Genomic DNA, 22,023 nt, shown 5'->3' with positions numbered 1-22,023 from the left:
AAAAAGGTACTAAAAACAGATATTTCCTTATCACAAGTGCTTGGGTGTTAAACTCCATGAATTACTGAAATCACAAGGCCTCCCCTGCCATCCCACCCTGTGCAAACACATGTAAAAACAAAACACCTATCAGTGACTATGTCAACCAAGTGTCTTTGGTACACTGCTACTCCCAGTATCAGGTCCCTTTGTGCTCGCACTATTTATCCTTCTTACTAACTCTTGCTGTTTTGTAAAAAAGCTTTGCATCTGTAAATGTGCTTTTGCCACCAGAAGGAACCACAAAAATTTCCCAACCATTAGTCTCTGATCTTGACAAATTAAACGCTAATGATTCTTATAAAATGTAAAACAGGCAACACAAAGAATGAGGAGAATGGGGGTGGGGGGTGGTATTCTTCAGGGGCATCTGAGGGCGTGAAAGGTGCAGGAGGCAGCCATGTGGCCCTGTGGCAGGATGGGATGAGCATGCCAAAGTGTGGAAGCAGGGGAGGGGCTGTGCATCTCGGCTCACCCACATCCAAGTCCCCTGACCTCAGGAGCTACTGGCTGCGGTCCCCCCTCCCGCCCCCGGGAAGGCAGGACTATGGGCCAATGTGGGGAGAGGATGAGAGGATGTTTGTGAAGTTCTTTCTCTGCCCTCTGCTCTGCTGATGGATGCTCAGGGTCAGCCCAGGTCACCAAGCCACGGCCCAGTCCTAATGGTGCCCTTGCTGTAGGGATGGTAGGCTGGGGGGGGGGGGGTGCCCAGTGCATAGGATTTTCCGCCTCCTCGCAAACACTCATCGGAGAGGACCACAAGTGCCCAGGAGAAGGGTGACTGCAAGGCTCTCTCATACCGGTGTGGCCAGGTACAAGAACACACTGGGGTCGTGGTTTGCCGGCCATGAGGTCAGGACAGCAGTAAAGTGCCACCACAGGGATTGCAATCGCCTGGATAAATTCAGAGGCGACTCTGATAGGAGGAACATGATTTTGGGTTGGTGCCGCAGGGGAACGCTGCCCTCTTCGGGCTTTAGACCCACAGGGTAACGTCAAGGTGAACGGATCTGACAGCCTGACTCAGGCACACTGAAAGGCTCGGAGTAGAAGCACAAAAGACAGCGCTCCGAGGAGGTCAAGGTGGAGGGAAAGGCGGTCCATTTCTCCTCTCACGCTCGGCTTTGTCCTTCACACGCTTCCTGCTTGAGGCAGAAGCTAAGGACACCGACCTCGGCCCCATTCTGCGCACAGCTGCGGGGGGCGGGCCCGGCGGGGCCCCGAGGCGCCGGCGCTCGGTGACTGTGGCCGAGCCGCAGCAGCTGACCGCACAGTGGCCGGCGGGCGCTAGGCACGCGACCCCTGACACTGCGGGCCTTTTCTTCCTCCTCCGCTCGCAGCCAATGGGCGCGCTCGCTCCGCCGGCTGCCATGGCAACGGGAAGATGGCTCGGCGGTGCCCAGAACAGATGTCACATGGGCAGGGATGAATGTGGTGGGGGGGGGGGTAGGGGCGCGGCGGGAGGTGCAGGGGGAGAGGGGTGGCGCCTTCCGAGTTAAATGGTCCCACCAGAGGGAGTGAGTCACGTTTTGAAGTAAGTGCAGAGCGGCAACATCTATTTTCTTTCTTTCCCCTGTCCTTTAAGCTCTAAACACACATGCACAGACACAAACGGCCTTTCATCTCCGCTCCCGAGGTGCTGGAGGCTCTCCGGCTTCCGTGGCAAACATGAAAGCTCTGGTCTCTGGGAGCCATAAATGAACAGCGCCTCGGCGGGCGGCGGAGATGCAAGCGGGCGACCTGCGGCCGGTTACAAACGGGCCGGGAAGCTCTGCTTGGGTGAGTCCGAGAAACGCGGAATCACGCGGGGAGACCAGAGCCTCGGCAGGAAACACGGCCCGCTCCCCTCCGCGCCCCCCACCCCTTGGTGCTGTGTTTGATGCTGTCATCCCGAAGGCCAGGCCGCTTTATATAGACTACACCAGGGCGAGGCTCATAAATCTACCTGCTTGCACAACAAAGGCCCTTTTGTTGTCCCCAAAATAGATCCTTTCCCGGCAGAGAGACTGGATTTAAAATGTTTCCACTGCCCTCCGCTTCTCTTCCATTGAAATTAATGAATACACATCTGTATATCCACTCACATGTATACATAATGAGCCTATGTATTAGTAAAGGAATTGGTGATGTTAATGGCAGTAGGCACTGGCCACTGCAGCCTTCTTCTTCCCTGCTTGCAACCAATAGGCGGGAACCTAACCCAGTTCCTGGTATCAGACCAAAGGATGAGGTAAGAGGACAAATGGATAGGTCTTGTCCTAATCCAACAGACGAATGTGAAATCGGACATGACCCCCTAAAATCTACACTGAAATGTGGCCCTTTAAAATTCCCCAGAAGTGCTATCCGGGGTGCCACGTGTGCTATCGGAATTTAGGGTGCCATACGATTTCACCATGAGCTTATTACTAAATCCCCAATATTAGTAAGCCCAAGAGGGTTCTTGCCTAATACTTAGAGAAGAATTCTAAATACTGGTACAGATAAACGAGGCAGCATGGTACGTTTTAGGCTTTTATTTAGTGCGAAAGGTACCTAGGAAAGTGAAAGCTTTAGTTCAGGTTGGAGAGAGAGGAAAGTCTGGAAACTAGGGTAGCATCCATACCACTCAGAGAGCAGGCCAAAGCCATGTGCAGCAAGCACCTCGAGCCGCTGTCCACCGCTTATCACTGGCAGCAATGCAGAGGCCGAGAGTGAGGTAAATACGGGTTCATACCGAGCACCAGGAACCAGCCACGTGAAGGAGCATCTAGGCCTGGGAGTTTAGGGCACGTGGCCCGAAAGTCACGTGCCTTGGAGGCGCAGGGCTACAGCAAGCCTCCTCCTGGCAAGAGGTCAGGGAAAAGAGAAAAGGGCCGGTCCACACCTGTCCCAGATTTTAACCCACTTCCAAAGGGGCATGGTTAATTAACCTGATTGGCTGGTGGGCACCCAGGTGTGGCCAGGTAGGGGGATAAGGCCACACAGGGGCGTGGCGAAGGTATCAGGTAGGGCGTGAAGTCACACAGGGGTGTGGCGAAGGCGTGGTCTTCCAGTTCACAAATCTAATTCATTTTAGCCTGTATGCCTGCCTACTTCTAATGTGCCAGAGGACGGGAAAATATTGCTTATGGTTATTGTGCAATTGGGTTTAATTCACCCAAGAAACATTCACAGAGGAGCTGGGTGGTGCACAGTTTCACAAGGAGTGTTGCAAAACATGCAAATCAACGGGAGGTCCCACTCATCATGGGAGGGGGAAGAGGGGCAGGCTCTGGGGGCAGTGGTTAGGAAGCTGCTTGGGATACCTGCCCACATACTGGTGGGCCTGTGTTTGAGTCCTGCCTCCACGTCTGATGTGAGCTTCCATTAGCACCTTGAGAAGCAGCAGATGATGGCTTGAGGATTTAGATCCCTGCCACCCATTGTGGGAAATCTGCACTGAGTTCCTGGCTCCTGCCTTTGGCCTTGCCCAACTCTGGCTGCTATAGACATTTGGGGAGTGACCAGAGGATGAAGATCTCTATGCCTGTCTCCATCCCTTTCAAATAAAATGAAAATATATAAATAGAAATGTTTTAGAAAGAGGGAAGAGAAACATGGAAACTCGTATTAGATGAGACCAGTGTTGCGTGCTAAGTGTGAAAGAACATGAAGAGAGGTGGGCTCTGCAAAGTGTCCTGGGGTGTGGGGCAATGAATGGAAAGAACCTGGCATTGACTGAGCACATACATATACCCTATCGTATAACCCGTATAACCCCCTAAGAGTTAAGCCATTATTGTCCTGTCCGACAAAATACAGGCTTAGAGAGGTTAACAGCCAAGGTCACACAAGAAGTACTGAGATATGTTGGCCCTAGTGATCCGTGCACCTCGATGGGGTTTCGGCTTCTGCCTAGCAGAAGGTGCATCCCTGTAACGAAGGCAAGTGTGTGTATGCTGTTTCCTGGGCTTTACCTGAGCTCTAACATGCAGGAAATCGTGAGCTTCAAACACTCACTGCAGCTTTCCTGATGCATATTAAATTAAACACCTAACAATTCAAATGTAAGCGATTCATCTGGATGCACCCTAGGATCATCTTGCATGCCACAAGGGGTCCGTATGTCACATTTGGGAGCTGCTGGACTGTCCCATGCTGCCCCTGAAAGATGAGCAGGAGTGGGGCCTGTGGGGAATAGGAATTCATCCACTAGAAGGTTGCCCTGTGTCGGCTGGCGGGGGTTGGGGAGGGGTGGGGGTGCTCTGAGTGTGTGCACCTCCACTGCAATGGGCATGTCTCCTTGGTCCTCACAGGAATGCTCTCCTCCATCATCAATCTGGCCAGTAAGTGGAATCCTAGGGTGCTTGTGATGCACTTGAATGGAAAGCAGTGAACGTGAATAAAAGACTGATTGCCCAGCAATGCCCATGTCTGCATTGCTTCCAGAAGCTGCCACTGCAGGCTCAACTCCACCCGGGAGAGGCTCTTTCCTGACACTGCAGCAAAGGCCTGCAACCACCAGAGGGCAGTAACACAAACCAGATTGTTTTATTTGGGCCAGGATGTGGACGCACACAGTTTAATATGTAAAGCCCATTATTACAAGCTTTTCCTTTCCCCCACCCCCTATTAATGAACAAATGCCCAGGGGTAATGCAGAGATTTCTAAATACAGTGCAAGAAAGGGCAATCTGTACTCATACACAGGGAGCCTAACACACAGTAATAAGTGGAAATGAAAATAATCACCAGATGCAACTAAACCATTAGGGCTACAGCTCTAACTGTCTATATGGCTGCACACAGAGAAATATACAGGCCTGCCTCCCAGAAATGGGCATTTTAAAAATGTTTATTTCACAAGTTCTTATTTAGAGTTCATAATAATACCCTTAATTATAACCTCCAAGCTAAAAGAGAGGTCTAAGAGGAATTCTATCTTTATTGCTGGCCATACAAAGAGGTTTTTTTTTTTTCTTCGACTAAGGTAAGTGAATGAATTATTCAGGGACTCTCCATGAGCATTTTAAATCATCACTTCATGCTTCAAACAATAGCCCAAATAAATTTAAAAAAAAAAAAACAGATGAAGAAGAATTATCTAATCCTCAAGCCATAAAATATCAATTGGCATTTACCCATGTCTACTCAGGGTCTTCCAAAGCCAATAAATGAGTCTTCAGCATTGGTGAGATGGCAGTCTTGCAGGCTTTAAATATCGCAACAGAGAGGTTACGACAGATTGGGAAGGGATCCTTCTAGTATGCAGCCTACCCATTTCCCTGGGAACAAAGAAGCGACCCTGGCATGTTCTCAATTCACGACAGAAAGGAAGACTTCCTGAGCCTAGATTTTAGTGATGGTGGGAAATTTGAGGACCTCTGGACGAGCAGGATGAAGTCGTTGTAGGCAGCCCTCTCCCTGGAGTCACCCCATTAAACTCTGACATTCTTAAAATGCTCAGCACAGAACCACATACCTGCACACAGCGCGGATGAAAGGCGTGTGGAATTCACAGGCAAGTGACCAGTGCTCTCTGAATGTGCCGTCAGGGAATGTGAATGAACCCCTGTGCACCGGGGCTTCCCCGCAGGTCGGGCAGGAGAACAGCTCCTCCACTACCCTCCTGTGTGGACAGGAAGGTCATCTGGCACAACAGGGGAGAAAGCACTGAGAACTGCTAAGATGCATGAAAAGTTTCCCTGCTTTCCCCATTTCACAAAGGAGGAATGAGAGCTGCAGAGATCTGGCCAAGGTCACGGCTGGTGAAGGCAGAACCAGCGCCCCAGCCAGGTGTTCTCCTCCAAGGCTATGATGGAGCTGGGCACACAAAGCTGGTCCCCTTAGTGCGCTCGGGCTGCTGCAGCATGTGCCACAAGCCAGGCAGCTCTGATGGCAAGCATCTATGTCTCACAGTTCTGGGAGCTGGGGAGGCCAAGAGCAAAGTGCTGGCGAGGTAGGCTTCATCCGGAGGCCTCTTCTCCGGGCTTCTAGGTGGTTAAGTGCTCATGTGACTTCTTTGTGCTTGTTGTTAGTCTGTGGGGGCAGGGGAGGGAGGAAGGAAAGCAGGGGGGGGGGGTAGAGGGAGAAAGGGAAAGGGAGAGTGTTGGAAAGAGAGGAAGGGGGAGGGGGAGTGAAATGGTGGTGGCTCTCCAGGGTCTCTTCTGATCTGGACACTAATCCCACCATGCAGGCTCTGCCCTCATGACTTCACCCTAATTACCTCCTGAAGGCCCCGCCCACCGCACTGAGGGTAAAGGCCCCCACATCCTCATTTTGGGGAGGACACAAATACCCCGTCCCAAGCAAGGAACAACAAAGTGGGCCTCTGTCTGCTCCCTCTCACCAGTTCAGCTCAATAAAGACTCGTAGACAACCCGCTAGGTGCCAAGCGCAGCACCAGGCACCAGGGACACAAAGGCACAGGGGAGCGCCCAGAGAGGGAGCTCCCTGCAAAGGAGGGCAGGGGAGCCTTTAGGAAACGCTCTGCAGGCAAGATCCTGGCGGACACGTGAGCTCTCATGAGTGCACGTGAGACAGTTGGTCGCCACGGACGGCACAAGATCCTTCTTCAGACAGCTTTGTTTAAAATGATTATGATGCGAGGCTGGCAACTAAGCAGTACATAATTAATATTTGATAGGGTAATTAATTTATTCATTTGCTGAGGAGGGGGGCAGGTAAGGAGAGGACATTTGCAGCCTGTAGACGCTTAAAATAAACACAAAGGCTCTGCCTGTAGCCACTGGTGGAGGGTTACCAGTCCGGTTGTTAGGATGGTTACAGCATGACCAGATACTCACTGAGTGTCATCCATTCTACTCGGTCAAGCTGTTTTCTGGATCAGAAAACTGAAGGGGCTCAGCATCATTACAGTTTGCTAGGTTACTACTGCATGATAGTCCATGCGAGTGTACTCCAAAAAGTCCATGGAAATGCATATGATCTTTTTCTACACACTGAAATACCCTTGCACATATAAATGTATTATCTCATTTAATTCTAACAGCAAACCTATGGAGAAACATTGTTATTCACACTCAGATAATGTAACCAGAGGCTGGCATTGTGGTGCAGTGGGTTAAGCTGCTGCCTCTGATGCCAGCATCCCACGTGAGCACCAGTTCAAGTCCCAGCTGCTCCACTTCCAATCTAGCCTGCTAGTGCACCTTGGAAGGCATCAGGGGATGGCCCAAGTACTTGGGCCCCTGCCACCCATGTGGGGGACCTGGACAGCATTCCATGTCCCTGGCTTCAACCCAGCCCAGCCCTGGCTGTTCCAGCTATTTAGGGAATGAACCAGGGAATGGAAGATCTAACTCTGCCTTTCAAATAATAAATAAATCTTTGAAAATAAATACATAAAAATTAGGGTCAAAGAAATCAAGTCAGGGCTCAAAGACAGGGAAGCTAGGGAAGGCTGTCAGTGGGCGGGGTGGCAGAAGGAAGCCAGAGGCTTGTACCCGGAGCAGAGGCTGGGGTGACTCGTGGATTAAGCTTTCAGCATAGGGAATATTATGTTGATAAGTGAGTGGAAATACCAAGTAGGAACTTGAATTTGGGGATGGGAAACCCAAAGGGTAGTTCCAGACCAAAAAATCTGAATGTCATTGGCATGGAACATTTAAACTATTCCAGAAAAAAAAGCACAAACTTAATAGACAGGAGCCAAACTATAACTTGCCAGGGCTTCACTGAAGAGCATGTAGAGTCATTGAATATCTGACTGCAATCTAAATGAAAAGAAAATTAAATAATCTGGGGCCATGGCGCAGTGGGTTAATCCTCCACCTGCAGCGCCGGCATCCCATATGGGCACCAGTTCTAGTCCCAGCTGCTCCTCTTCCGATCTGGCTCTCTGCTGTGGCCAGCGAAGGCAGTGGAGGATGGCCCAAGTGCTTGGGCCCCTGCACCCACATGGGAGACCGGAGGAAATCCTGGCTCCTGGCTTCGGATCAGTGCAACTCTGGCTGTTGTGGCCATCTGGGGAGTGAACCAGCAGATGGAAAACCTTCCTCTCTGTCTCTCTGTAACTCTACCTCTCAAATAAATAAATAAAATCTTTTTTAAAAAAGAAAATTAAATAATCAAAGTTGAATCTTTATTTTAAAGAAAATTAACCGTAGCCCAATGTTTACATATTGTTTTTTAATCTTTGGCTCTGGATACTTTTATTTAAAATGACATTGTGTGAGTACACACAAACATATAGATAATCGATAATAGTTGCTAGGTAATTGAAATGTAAGGTAAATGTATGCCAAATATTTAAAGATTATAGCTAAATGTTGAAGATATAGAAGAATGCACAGATACAGACATAGATGGATGCATGGGTGGGAGATAGAGGGTAGCAAGATGGATGGATGGGTGAACAGCTGAGTAGATGAATGGGTGGTTTGCGGTTGGGTATATTAATAGATGTATAGGTGGGTGGATGAATGGACAGATGATTGGGAGGCGGGAGGAAGGGAAGGAGGAAGGGAGGGAAGGAGGCAGGGAAAACAAATTCAGAGAGAGTGATAGAGACAGATTTTAAAATTCTGTTTTGGGGCTGGTGCTGTGGCCTAGAGGGTAAAGCCGCTGCCTGCAGTGCTGGCATCCCAAATGGGTGCCAGTTTGAGTCCCAGCTGCTCCACTTCTGATCCAGCTCTCTGCTGTGGCCTGGGAAAGCAGTAGAAGATGGCCCAAGTGCTTGGGCCTCTGCACTGACGTGGGAGACCTGGAAGAAGCTCCTAGCTCCTCACTTCAGATCAGGTGCAGCTCCGGCCGTTGCGGCCAATTGGGGAGTGAACCAGCAGATGGAAGACCTTTCTTTCTCTCTGTCTCTCTGCCTCTCCTTCTCTCTCTGTGTAGCTCTGACTTTCAAATAAATAAATAAAACTCACTGTGCCACAGCACTGGCCTCAAGTTTTATTCTTAATAGAACTTAATGTGCTATAAAATCTATGCAAAGAATAACTATGCTTTTCTTCTTTTTAGCAAAATAAATATCCTGAGAAAATGTCATGCTTACTGTTCATGAAGCTCGAGGAACTGAGGAGGAGATAGATTATGAGGCCAGGAAAGCTGTATTTAGATTTACTGACTGTCTTTCAGATTTTGAGAAACATACTCTATCAGTAGCCAATTACTTAGTTCCTAAATGAGAAAGAGTCGCATTTCTGTAATGCAAGGATCATTCACTGCTCCTAGAGGCCACGACTCAGTACAGGATGTTAGAAAATGTTTGTCATGACAGGTTCACCTGGAAGATAAATTGTCCACATTTGATAACCAAAAACAATAACACGTCATTATCTCTTCCATTTAATGCCATAAGCAAATAATTCTGCCCCAAAACTCTTTGAGTAAAAAAATGAAAATGAGGTTACGAAAAGATGACAAAGTTTTCCTTGCAAGGCAAGAAGAACACGCCATATTGTATTCAAAGTCCTCAGCTCACCAAAGACTTGAAGCAGCTGTCAAGTTCTGTGAGCAGAATCCAGTACGTTCAAGAACAGCACACCCAACGTGAAGTTCAAGGTGCACCCCTTAGGATGGGATCCTCCCCTGTAGGACGTTCCTGAGCCTCTACGCTGAGGGAATCGTAGGCCATCCTCCTGTCACTCCCCTTTCCTGTGGCTGCTGGGGAGGCTGGACTCCATGACCCAGCCAACTTTGCAGAAAACCACAGTTTAGATGGAAAATGACTTTTGGTTTCTGGCTCCTCAGCAGTACTGCACATCTAATTAGCTCAACAATTGGTCCCTGTGATAAAATCAGCTAATTTTATGTTCAAATGGCTGTTCTGTGGTAAGCAATACTGTCACTCTAAACTTCACAGAGAAAGAAGTTGCTGCAGAAGCTGTTACTAGGAGGTCACCGGGGGCAAACTAGCGAAGACTATTAAATTACTAACCTAAGTCACTGCTGGAGTTAGTGCACAAGGGTCCCGCCGGGCACAGATAAAACGAAGTCCCAGAATGCACAGCCAGGGCCAGAAACGCCAGGCTTTAAAGAGGAAAACAATGAATTTCAGACGGAGGGGCAGGAGATGTGTGATACGCCCCTGATCTTAGGAGTAGACCGGGCACAGCGTTCTAGACTCATCTGTTAGCGTAAGAAATGACTCTCCCCAGATTCAATGCTTCTCTTGTTTCAGGAGTGTGTTCGAGGTTGCCCTAGATAGAAAATGCAGGAAAGTCAATTCCAGGGTCAACTCTTCAGGTTCCTGATCTGCTGCTAACGCCAGCTGGTAAGCTCTGAGGATCTCCCCTACTACGTGGCTTCCCTCAGAAACCACACTGCAGTTTAAGGTCTATGTAAAACAAAACATTGACATCTTTATGGTATAAAAGCTAATTATTCTGCCTTTCACTAGCATTGAAAATTGTTGACTATTTTAGTGTGCATATTATCAATGACACAAAGTGAGTGAGAAGACATTCATACAAACTTCAAAACTGAGACACAGGTTTCAGAAACATGAATTCATGCACTTTTATATAAAGATACAGAAACACATACACACTTGGATCTAAATCTACTACATCATATATATAGATAAATATGGAAAGATTAATTACATGAATTCATTGATGTATTTGCTTAAAATAATAATTGGTATGTATGAAGTACTCAGTTGGTAGTGCTGCTGCTGTTTTATTATTATTGTAGTTATTACATAGTTATATATGTATTCTCTGCAAAACTACATTATGTAAGCTATATAACTATAATCATAGAACTTAATTATGGCAAGAATGCCCTGCTGAAAACTAAACTTGCGTTTTTTTTCCTCTTCCCTAACAGAAGTCCCAAAGAGTCACTTGATCAAATCTAATAATGGAGGAATAAATAAAAGGTAATTAATTAATACCTAAATTAATCTCCTATGGATATCAATTATCTAAAATCAACATGGGTCCTATTTCAAGCTAGGAAGCTGTATTGGGTAGACACTGAAAAATGAGGACTAAGTAAGCCTCTTCATCACCACACACAGAAGGCCGTGACCTTTTGAACTTAAACTCTTCACTGTGAACATCAGAACATCATCCCCTTCTGGGATACCCTGGAGGGAGGCTAACATCCTTCCAGAAGTCTCCTGGTGTTGGTAGTTGGTAGCCTATGGGACTATGAATCATTATAGTCAGTAGTTTATATAGAACATGAATTATAAGTGACTTTTAGCATTAATTACAAATATTACCTTTATAATTAAATGTAATAGGATTAAACTACACAGAGCTGCACTTCAAGCACTTGCTTGGAGTCAGTTCTCTATGACACCTGATATGGACCTCACCTGGTGTCGGCATTCCCCTACCCATCTCTCGAATGTCGGTGCCCCTCATGTCCTAAGCCAGCTTTTGTCCTAATCTCATCTCGTCTTTCCTAAGTGAGCTTATCAGCAACTAAGGCTTCGTTTACTACATAGAAGTTGTTAACTCCCAACAACGAGAGCTTGTGTTAACTGAGCACTTACTCTGTGCTAGGCCCTGTGCCTCATAAGCACTGACCCCATTACAATGACAACAACTCCCCCTGGAAGGTAGGGGTGCCTAACACTCCACATTTCCAAAACTGAACCTACCTTCCCCAGAGATCTGCTTCTGCTGCTCCATACCACTGCACAGAACATCACTAGTCAGGAACCTGTCCCTCCCTCTCATTGTCTCTCCACTTCCAATCACATTCCAAATTTGGTTAGCTCTACTTCCTAAGAATCCCTTCATTCCACTGATGCATCTACCATCCCAGACACAGCTCCCATCCCTTAGGACTTGGAATCCATTTTTCTTTGGTTCCAATTAATCTACTGATGGGGCTTTAGGTCTTTGAGCATCTGAAAAAAAAAATGGGAATGACAATGCATTCTCCCTCTTACGTTTGCTTGAGTTAAATAAGATCTGTGACTTTCTAAGCAAATGTCAGGCACTTGATAAGTTCCACAGATGACATGTGACCTGAGACAATTTGATATTTGCAGTCACATGGATAGTCACCACCATAGACACCCAGGTAAGTGTACCACTGTCAGAAAAGTCATTAGAGTGGATATGAGAAAGGATTGATAGGTAAAGTTTTTCAGAATAGAACTGTATACTCAAATTACTCAAAATTTAACAATTTAAAACAACATACATTTACAATTTCATAGTTCATGGCGTGGCTTAGCTGGGTGCCTCTGGCTCAAGGCCTTTCCATGAGGCTGCCACCAAGTAGTCAGCGGGGGCTGTAGTCTCATTGGAAGGCTTGATAGGGGTGGAGTTGCTTCCAAGCCACTCGCATGGTTCTTGGTAGGACATGAGCTTTTACACAGGGCTGCCTCACGGCTTGGCGGCTGACTTCCTCCAGGGCAAATGATCCCAGAGAGAATGACAAACAGAGGGAGCTCCCCAGAGCCACAATCTTTTAATAACCTCGTCTCAGAAGGGGCATCCCGTCACTCTGTCCTTTATTGGAAGTGAGTCATTAAATTCAGACCCTACATAATGAGAGGGGCTGACACATGGGCAGAGGTCACTGGGAGCAATCCTACAGACCGTCTGCCCAGAATTATCAGCCAACAGGCGTCTCAGCCTTGGAGGGAGAAGCAGGAGACAGGAATGAGTGGGACCTGACAGCACCTCCCTCTGTGCTCTCTCTGCCTGTCAGAGTCAAACCGACCAGGAGTCCCAGGTCCTGCTGCCGCTCATCATCACATACACGCTTGTCCTCACTGCCCCCTCACTCCATCACAGGAGGTCAGTGACGAACCCACATGTTCTTAGGGGCTGTTGCGTACGTGACCTTTTACATCATCCTAAAATAGATCCCCATGACCGTAGCTACTAGTTCCACTGTTAAATGTGAATCCATATCCAAACAGGAACAGTACTGCCAAGCTCTAAAAATTAAAGCAACTCAAATTGTTTTTAAAAGAACCAAATTTCCACTGGAGATTTTTTACATATATAAATTAATAGTGAAAATAATTTCATGACTTAATATATTTCTGAGAAACATTTTTGTTACAATTCTTGCAATATGGTTACTTGTAAGGGAAAGAACGTTGATGGTTGAACTGCAACCCTATTCCTCCCCACTGGATAAAGATGTGCTGGAGTCCAAATGTGAATAAAGACCTCACATGGTCATTACAGGGGTAACTGAGTACATGAGTCATTCTGGAGAGCCCTAACCTAGTACACTGGGGTCCTATAAAAGCAGGAATCGGGGCACAGAGACAGACATACAGGGCGGGTGATGTAAGTCTACTCAGGAAGAGGACACCAGCCAGCAAGGCAAGGAGAGGGGCTGGGACGCAACCTTTCTTTGTGGCCCTCAGAGGAAGCCAATACATCCAGCACCTTGCTTTTGGACTCACAGATTCCATAACTGTGAGACAATGAGCTTCTGCTGTTCACAGAAAGAAGGGTTGAGAGACAGACAGACAAAGGAAAACCAGGAGAGAGAAAGATTGTTTTAACAAGCTACACATTCATCTGGATGCGTTGATTTCAAATAGAAATTATGAGAGCCCATCAGGAAACTTGCATTTTGTGCATTTTGAGAGCATGATGGCTCTACTCCAAGAGATGGACACACATTTCTAACAAGCCAGCAAGTGGAGCGCCGCTGCAGGTGGGAAGACCAAGCTCCCCGGCGAGGTTGGGACCTGGCCAGAGTCACTGTGGCCTGGGAAGGTCTGGGGAGCCCCTACCTGCTGGTAGTCCTCCTTGGAGCTCAGGGCTGCCTCCATCTGCTTGGCAGAGGTGGGATAGATGGCCGAGCGGTACTGACTGCCGTAGTCGTTGCCTTGGCGCATGCCTAGGGAATGAAAAACACAGAGGATTATCAAGTTGCCCAAGCAAACGCTGAGACATTTTGACACTTGTGAAGTGCCATGCTACACATTGTTTCCTTGGATGCCAATGAGACACCCTGTAAGGTGCCACCATTGCTCACTGGGCAGAGGAGATGGGACAGTGTAGGTGGAAGGAGCTGGCACAGTGAGTGGCACACAGGAGTCACAATACACCTATGACTAAGGCCATGCGCCCAGCCACAGGAAAACCTGGGGCACAACATCACAGAGCATACTTCCTCCATTATGGCAGCTTCCATGTAGACGGCAGTCAATTTCTAATGAATAACAGGATTCCCAAAGTGAAGCAGCTGCAGGCTGACTAAAGCTCCCCTGTGGATCTCCACACTGTAGTCAGAATGAACTTCACACGAGTCTGTTGCATCATTCGAAAATGAATTTCTATTCCAACAAGTACCCCAGACTCCCCCAACAGAGGATGCCATCCTTCATAAAGAACAGGTCTGGACTGTCAAGTGTAAATGCATAAGTGAATCACCCGAGGATCTGGCTCAAACGCAGGCTCTGGTCTGGCAGTTCTGGGTGGACCTGAGAGTCCATTTCTCATGCAGTGAGACCTCAACTGAGTAGCCAGGGTTTGGGTTTACTGCGATATTTTCAAGTTTCCTTATTTAATCACCAGGGCGTTTTTACTTTCAGTGCTATGATGAGGAGAACCCTTATCTTCCAAACACTGCTTCTCAGCTACATCATGCAAAAGGCTCCCTCCATGCCAGCATGGTCAGCCTTCAAGACATACTTCCCTTGCAGGTGCGTCTCTTAGAGGTTTTATCAGCTGTGTTGTTATGTGCTTTTCCATCTTCCTCCTCTCTGAGCCTCCCAGAGAGCAGGGCTGGACAGTCACAGTACCTACTATGGTGTCAGATACATGGAAATACTTCCACAAATAGGTGTTGCATCAAGGCGACGTGAGTTTGCACACATCTTGTGATCTGAACTTTTCAATACTGGAGTGCCATTTAATTGATCACACTCCTTTTTTTACATTTCATTTATGGTGATAAATGCAAAGAGTATAACTTTTCTTAAGAGCTACAGGAAAAGCACATAAATGAGCAAACAGTTTGACTAGTGGAGGCAAGTGCCAGGAGCTGGGAATACCAGATGTTCGCTCTGGCAGTTAATGGATTGACCAGGTGGGATTCATGACCAGAACTGCAGCCTCCCCAAAGATACTGAAATAGTAACACACCAGCAGGAGCCATAGACTATCCTGGCCATGTATGTATGTATGTGTGGGTGAGGATACTGCAAAAAAAGTTCAGAGAAAATGGAATTAAAAGGTAAGTTTGTTTAGGTGCAATAAAAGATTTTGGAATCTGTGAATATTTTTTTAAGAATTTACATTTTCCATGAACTCTTTGAGGATCTATTGTGAGCCTGGATGTCAAAATATTTTCACACAAAAATAAACTTATTTTTAATTCATTTTCATGAACTTTTTGAAGTGCCTTTGTATTATTTATTAAGCATCAAATATGAGTGTGTGATGGGGCACTGTTCCAGGAGCTGAGCACACAGCAATGAACAAAAGAAAACCCTATGTTTATGGAATTCAAGGCAGTGGAATGTAAGAGACCAGATCAATAACCATTGCAGGTGCCTTGGCAACATCTTTTCCTTTGCCTCTTTCGATTTTCCTTTCCTTCACTTACAAGTAATGCTTTCCTTGAATGACCACTTCCCATCCTCTGATGCATAATAACACGATGGTAATCACTGTTCCTCCTGAAATACTCTCCAGGAAGAAAACAAAGAACAATGGATGGCTGATTTTCAGGAAAGTCTGACATTACTCTCTCCATTCAACGCAAGACACAGAACTAAGGACTCCATGGGGAGCTGTTTAAATCTGACTTTCATCCCTTCTCTCCTTCCCCTTTAACTTCCTTCCTTCCATTTTCCTTCACAAGAGATATCACTAGGTAAGGAGAAGCGGCAGGTGTGATTTATTTATTTTTCAACAAATTTGCTAATATTACATATGTTTTGTATGTTGAAGACAAGAATTATTTATGTGTTTTGTTGGAGGTCTTTGAGTTATCACAGGATCCTAGAAAATTGAGTTTTTGGGAAAGAAGAATCATTCCAAGGACATAGTTTAACAGTGCTGCACCCGCATGGGAGACCAGGAGAAGCACCTGGCTCCTGGCTTCGGATCAGCGAGATGTGCCGGCTGCAGCGGCCATTGGAGGGTGAACCAACGGCAAAAAGGAAGACCTTTCTCTCTGTCTCTCTCTCTCACTATCCACTCTGCCTGTCAAAAAAAAAAAAAAAAAAAAAAAAAAAAAAAAAAAAAGGTTTAACAGTGGTCTTTTCCATTGGCTGTATTTTCACACACAAAATAATCTGGTAGAAGGAGAGTGCAAGAAGTCCTTTAAGCTTACATCTATCTACAGATCTTACTTTGCAGTTACATGACAACCTAAAGGTACAAATATCTGGAAGGTTTCACAAAATCGTGCAGCTGGACAGATGAGACATTCTAGGCAAGTATAGAAGGCAATGCATTCCTATGAGAATAATCCATGGGTTAATTATGTAATGAGAAGTTATGAACTACCACCACGACCAGGACAAGGATCCGCAGATCCTTCTCAGAAGCCATGATCCCTTGATTCTAAGTTGCTGATTTGTTAATTGCAATGTGACAACATGGATCTAGCTCCCGCCACTGTTGTCTTTGTCTTTCTTGTGCAATGTGGGGTATCCCAACATACTCTGACTGATTTAAAGAGGTAGCATTGTGGGCACTGTCCACAGGTTTGCTTCCATGTACATGAATCCAAACTGACTAGTTAGCCACTGGAAACCCGAGAGTGATTCCCATAGTAATAACTGTCAAGTGTGTGTAGCAATCTTACAAATTTGAATTTGTATTCCTGACCTTCTGCAATGCTATTTGAATATTCTAAAACTACTAAAACCTTCCATGTTTAAAACAATACACACTCTGTTCCTGGTGAAAAATCTGCCTGATCAGAAAGAAAGGTAAGGAAGTTCTAAAGGGATATAAAAGGGAATTGAGGGAAAACACCAAACCCTTTATTTCTATTCCCTTGAATCTTGAGTGACACTGAAAGAGATCCTAACTCTGATTTACTCATGGTCAGCAATCTTAATTTGACTTTTCTCCTTCAAAGTTTATCTTGAGGAGAAGGGATAGTATCTTAACATACAATTGTGTGCAGACATTCTCACAGGGGTGTGTACACACAGGCATCTGATTCAACCCACTGATGAAGGGGCTTGCTAAATGGAAAGGAGCCTGAAATTTTGAAATAGGTGGTTCTCTGGGAAATACGATTTTGTACTTCAAGATTGAAAAACCTACAGAACTATGGATTTTCTATTCTTATTATTTGTCAATACATTAGCATCATTAAACTTTTTATCATGCTTTCAACTACCATTTGTTTATGCTCTGAACTCCAAAAGGGAATTCACAGGTAAGGAAAAACTGTTTACTAAATCTTTTATAAGATTATTAGATCTTTTAAGTTTGACTCTACCACCAACTTACTTTATGCAAATTACTTAAATTCTCTAAGTCTCCAAATCTCATTTGTAAAACAGGAGTTTTAAGGGCCTTGCTTATGTTGGTGGGAATGTAAACTGATACAGCCACTGTGGAAGACAGTATGGAATACCTCAGAAATCTGAATATAAACCTACCATATGATCCAGCCATCCCACTCCTGGGAATTTACCCAAACCAAAAAAGATCAGCACATGAAAGAGTTCTCTGTACCCCCCTGTTCACTGCAACACAATACATAATAGCTAAGATATGGAATCAATCCAGACGTCCATCAACTGTTGACTAAAGAAATTATACACTATGAAGTACTACACAGCTGTAAAAGAAAAAAAAAAAGAGAAATCTTGTCTTTTTCAGCAAGATGGACATAACTGGAAACTATTATACTTAGTCAAATAAGCCAGTCCCCAAAAGACAGATAGTGTATGTTTTCCCTGATCCAAGGTAACTAACAGAGTACCTAAAATGCAATGTATTGGAGTAAAATGGACATTTTGAGATTTGATGATTGTTTACAGCCCTTGTTTCTTCTGTTGAGGATCAGTTTTTTTTTCTTCATACTATTTGCTGAACTCTTTTACTTAGTGTAGGGTTAACTTTACAATCATTAAGTAAACTGAAAGTAGATCTTTATAAAAATTAAAAGTGAGAACAGGAGAGGGAGAAGGAATAAGGTTGGGAGTGTGGATGGCAGGGAGGGTAGGGTGAAAAGTATCACTATGTTCCTAAATCTGCATATATGAAATACATGAAATTTATACAACTTAAATAAAATTGAAAAAAAAAAATAAGGGCCTGGCCTAGAGGTTTGCTCTGTGGAATGACTAAGATAAATCCTGTGAAGTATTTTGTTGACTGTAAAATTTGTGTGGATGTTAAGTACTTGTATTTTACAACTTTATTAATCTTGGAATATTTCAGAGCAAATAGTTTGAAATAAAAAATGCTTGTCGCTCTGAAAGGCATTATGTATATTCATCTCTCAGATACCCACATAGTAGTAGTCACACGGATCCAAACAGTGGATCAAAACTCACTTATGTGGATAGAAATGTACTACTTAATTTTTAACTATTTATTACATTTATGTTTAGGAGAGTTATCGCCCTAGTTAAGTTGTAACTGCTAACCTCCAGCCTAGCTCTTCATGTCAATGGAAAACAAGGATACGTAAGAAAAGCAAAATAACTCGTCAGGTGAATTCTCCTATTCTTGCCTCTGTCCATGTACAGTTTTCCAATTTAATGTCCTCCTTCCTGGTTTCTGATCTGAAGCTTGGAAAATGCCTGTTGGCATTGTCTTATATCCCCTGAACACATACCCACTGATGTCCTACAAAGAGGCAAAGAAACACCTACAGAACATTAGAAAGAAACAGCATTAGCATTTATAATGCTCAGGAAAGTCCTTTTTCCTGCCTGCCTGTCTGCCTGCCTTCACCAGTCTATCCACTCTTCCCTGTCTCAGGTAAGGTGCTAGGTACTGGGTTTCAGGAATAATTGGGTTTCTTCAACTAGTCACACTCCTAGGACAGGAAGGGGAAAAACAGAGAGAGAGACTAATAAGCACAGGATTAAGCGATATTAGGAAAATCTGTGTAGGTTCGAAAAACTCAGAGGTTCAGAGACGGGAGTGGTAAATTGATGGGCCAATGAGAAGGGGGCCTAAGTCTGAAAGTCTGTACAGATAAAGGAACCCTTGTCCTGAAAGGGCAATGGATAGGCACGGGGGTTAAAGACAATTTTCAGGAAGCAGATAAACAAAGGCAAGGATTGTGGAACAGCATGTGCCTTCAGGGACTTCAAAGGAAGGTTACTGCCGGCAAAAGCAGCTGAAACATGGACAGCATCTTCATCAGAGCCCAGATGCCATCAAGTCTGAAGCACAGATAAGAAAGACAGCTCACTGAGAAATATGATTTGATGCTCAATCGATTGAAAATCAACACTGAAAATCAACATCCAGGAGCTGCGAGGAATACAAGGGGTCCTGCTTGCCTACCCACTGAATTAAAAAAAAAAAACAAATACTAGACTATCATAATTTACCCAAACAGCCGTTATGTTGCTGTTCTGCAGAGGACAAGATTAACCAAAATCATATTTTGAGAAAGGACAGAAAAACGGTGTTGGGAAACCGAATAACTCCTGTATGTCTTTCCTTTTTCTTCAAACAAGTATGCTCTCTCCAGCAAAAATATAATTCACAGAGCGTTGGCTGTGTACCCAACACTAAGGAGGAGACAGAAGAATTAGGTTGCAATCACTGATCTCAAGAAACAGCTTGGAGCGGACAGGGAGAGGAAGGAACATGTACGAGTTGACATTGGACCTCACTATTCGAGGTCTCTGCCAGTCTTTCTCAGGTAATCCTCACCTTAGACCTTTGGAGAAGACATTCTTAACCTTCCTTGACAAAAAGGAAATCATGGACCAGAGAAACCAAGTGACCTGAGATCACATAGTAGGCAAATGGTAAATGATTTAAAGCTTGATCTACCTGACGTCAGAGCCCACTCACCTTTCAAAATCCACAAGAAGTTAGACAACGGAACAAACTGCTCCTGGACAAAGTGGCGTATCAGGCCCAGAGAGGGGCATCAGAACAAGAGTGCTGTAACCTCGAGACTCTGAAGAGACGAGACTTGGCTCTGATGAGAGCCCTGGGAGGCAACCAGTTGGTCAGTTGGGCACGAGGTCACTTAGGTAAACCGACCACACTGAGGACCAGAGATGCATGGAAAGGTCAGTCTCAAGTATATGACAAGGCTGGCTGAGTACAACCATCAACCCAGAACTGTCACCTCGCCTCAGTGAGTGCTGCCAAGTTCACTGTGCTCTTGGCCAAGGCCACATCCTTGTTTAGCTTCTTCCCCTTCCTTGTCCTTCCTTCATTAGTCCCTTGCATGCATGTTCTCTTTTTTTCCTGGGAGCCCTTCCTCAGCAAGTCACATGTACTGGATCCCCGCCTCAGGCTCTACGTCTAGGGAAGTGAACCTAGGACTCCAAGCTATTGAACCAGTTTTGCTCTGATTCAAGCTGCCTTACTTCCCAACTCTAGCACCATCTTTTTTTTTTTTTTTTTTTAAGATTTATTTATTTGAAAGGCAGAGAGAGAGAGAGAGAGAGAGAGAGAGAGAGAATCTTCCATCCACTGTTTTACTCCCCAAATGGCCGCAACAACCAGAACTGAGCTGACCCAGGGTCAGGAGCCAGGAGCTTCTTCTGGGTCTCCCAGGCAGGTCCAGAGGCTCAAGCTCTTGGGCCATCTTCTATTGCTTTCCCAGGCCAAAGCAGAAGCTGGATCGGAGGTGTAGCAGCCAGGACTTGAACCAGCATCCATCTGGGATGCTGGCACTGCAGGTGGCGGCTTTACTGGATATGCCACAGTGTGGGACCCAATATTGTTTCTTATATTCTATTACTTCAGCTGTTTAGATTTTTGGATAAACTCTTATGAGATTTGTTTATTAAAAGTATTAGGAGACAAGTTTATTAAGTGGTTACAAGTTAAGAGGCCTAACATCTTATGGTTAGAATATAGCTTACATATGCACGGGGTGGGGCACTACTCTCAGAGAAAGAATAGAGAACTACATACCACACAGAACAGAAGCAGGATGGGACTTCTGCTACGTGATTTGATGCACGTGTGTGTGTGTGTGTGTGTAAGAGAGTGATTAGCACAGGGAGAGGCTTAGCTGCTATGGTTCTATCAGATTTTGAACACTCTCACTTTCCTTTTCAAAATTTATGAAATAACCAAAGAATGACTCATAAATTCAGTCTTTCCAAGCATAGAAACAGAGTTGATCCCTCTATTCTTTGGTTCTAGCTTTCTGTCTCTGAGAAGGCACCAGAAGGCCTCCTGCTTGCTACAGTGGCCTGCGAAGACCTCCAGGGCTGAGGGCACCAGCAGAGCAGCTTTGGCACGCGTCTTCAGTGTGGTCTCCTGGCTTCCACTGGAAGGTATGGTTTCTGTGGGGGAAAGAACAGTGCAGGCTCCCGAAGTCCTCCAACAGCAGGTGAGCCTGCATTCCCCACAGTGTAGACAGTGCTTCTCATTATTACCCACGCGACCCTTCCCAGAATACTTGGCCATCATCTCAGGTGCTTGAGGGAAGCCCTGTTAATAGGGAACAATCTCACTTCACCCGACTGAAAAATTGTCAGTTTTAACTGACAGCTCACTTTACATTTAAAGCATTGAATATGTGAGTGGAAATTTCTTGTTTCATCAAAAGAAAAGAGGAGAGGGAGGGAGGGAAGAAAGTGGGAGGGAGAGAGAGGAGAGAAGGAGGGAGATGAAAACAGCTAAAGATTCAGGTGATCATCAGAAGAGCTAATGACCCTGCAGCCTTCCCTGCGTGCGAGGCTCCAAGCTTTACTTATGTCATTCATCCAATTTTGCAAAGATGTGGAGTATTGGTATTTCCAGAAAATGAGGCCAACACTGAGAGAGAGGCTAAGAACCTGCCAAGGCCAGTGCTGCCCCTGGAACCATCTCCCTCCAAAGCCCATGGCTCTTAATCACTACTATTCCAATTTGTAAATAATACATAATTTAAGTAAAAAAAATAAAGTGCAATACAGTAAAGTATGAAAGATATTATGTGACTCTCTTC

General features: G+C 45.4%; 1 protein-coding gene across 2 annotated transcripts in view; it reads right to left on the bottom strand.

Moving 5' to 3' along the window:
- The window catches only part of MSRA (methionine sulfoxide reductase A), a 410,272-nt gene that overhangs the window by 77,742 nt on the left and 310,507 nt on the right, over positions 1–22,023 (bottom strand). For both annotated transcript variants that reach the window (XM_062212846.1, XM_062212845.1), the window contains one exon: positions 13,694–13,800. In XM_062212846.1, coding sequence (XP_062068830.1) covers positions 13,694–13,800 — 107 coding nt within the window. The remainder of the gene's footprint in view (positions 1–13,693; positions 13,801–22,023) is intronic.

Source organism: Lepus europaeus, chromosome 16 (assembly GCF_033115175.1).
Source record: "Lepus europaeus isolate LE1 chromosome 16, mLepTim1.pri, whole genome shotgun sequence".
NCBI classification, from domain to species: domain Eukaryota; kingdom Metazoa; phylum Chordata; class Mammalia; order Lagomorpha; family Leporidae; genus Lepus; species Lepus europaeus.
Note: the sequence above shows the minus strand (reverse complement) of the source record. Positions and strands in the feature narration are given on the sequence as shown.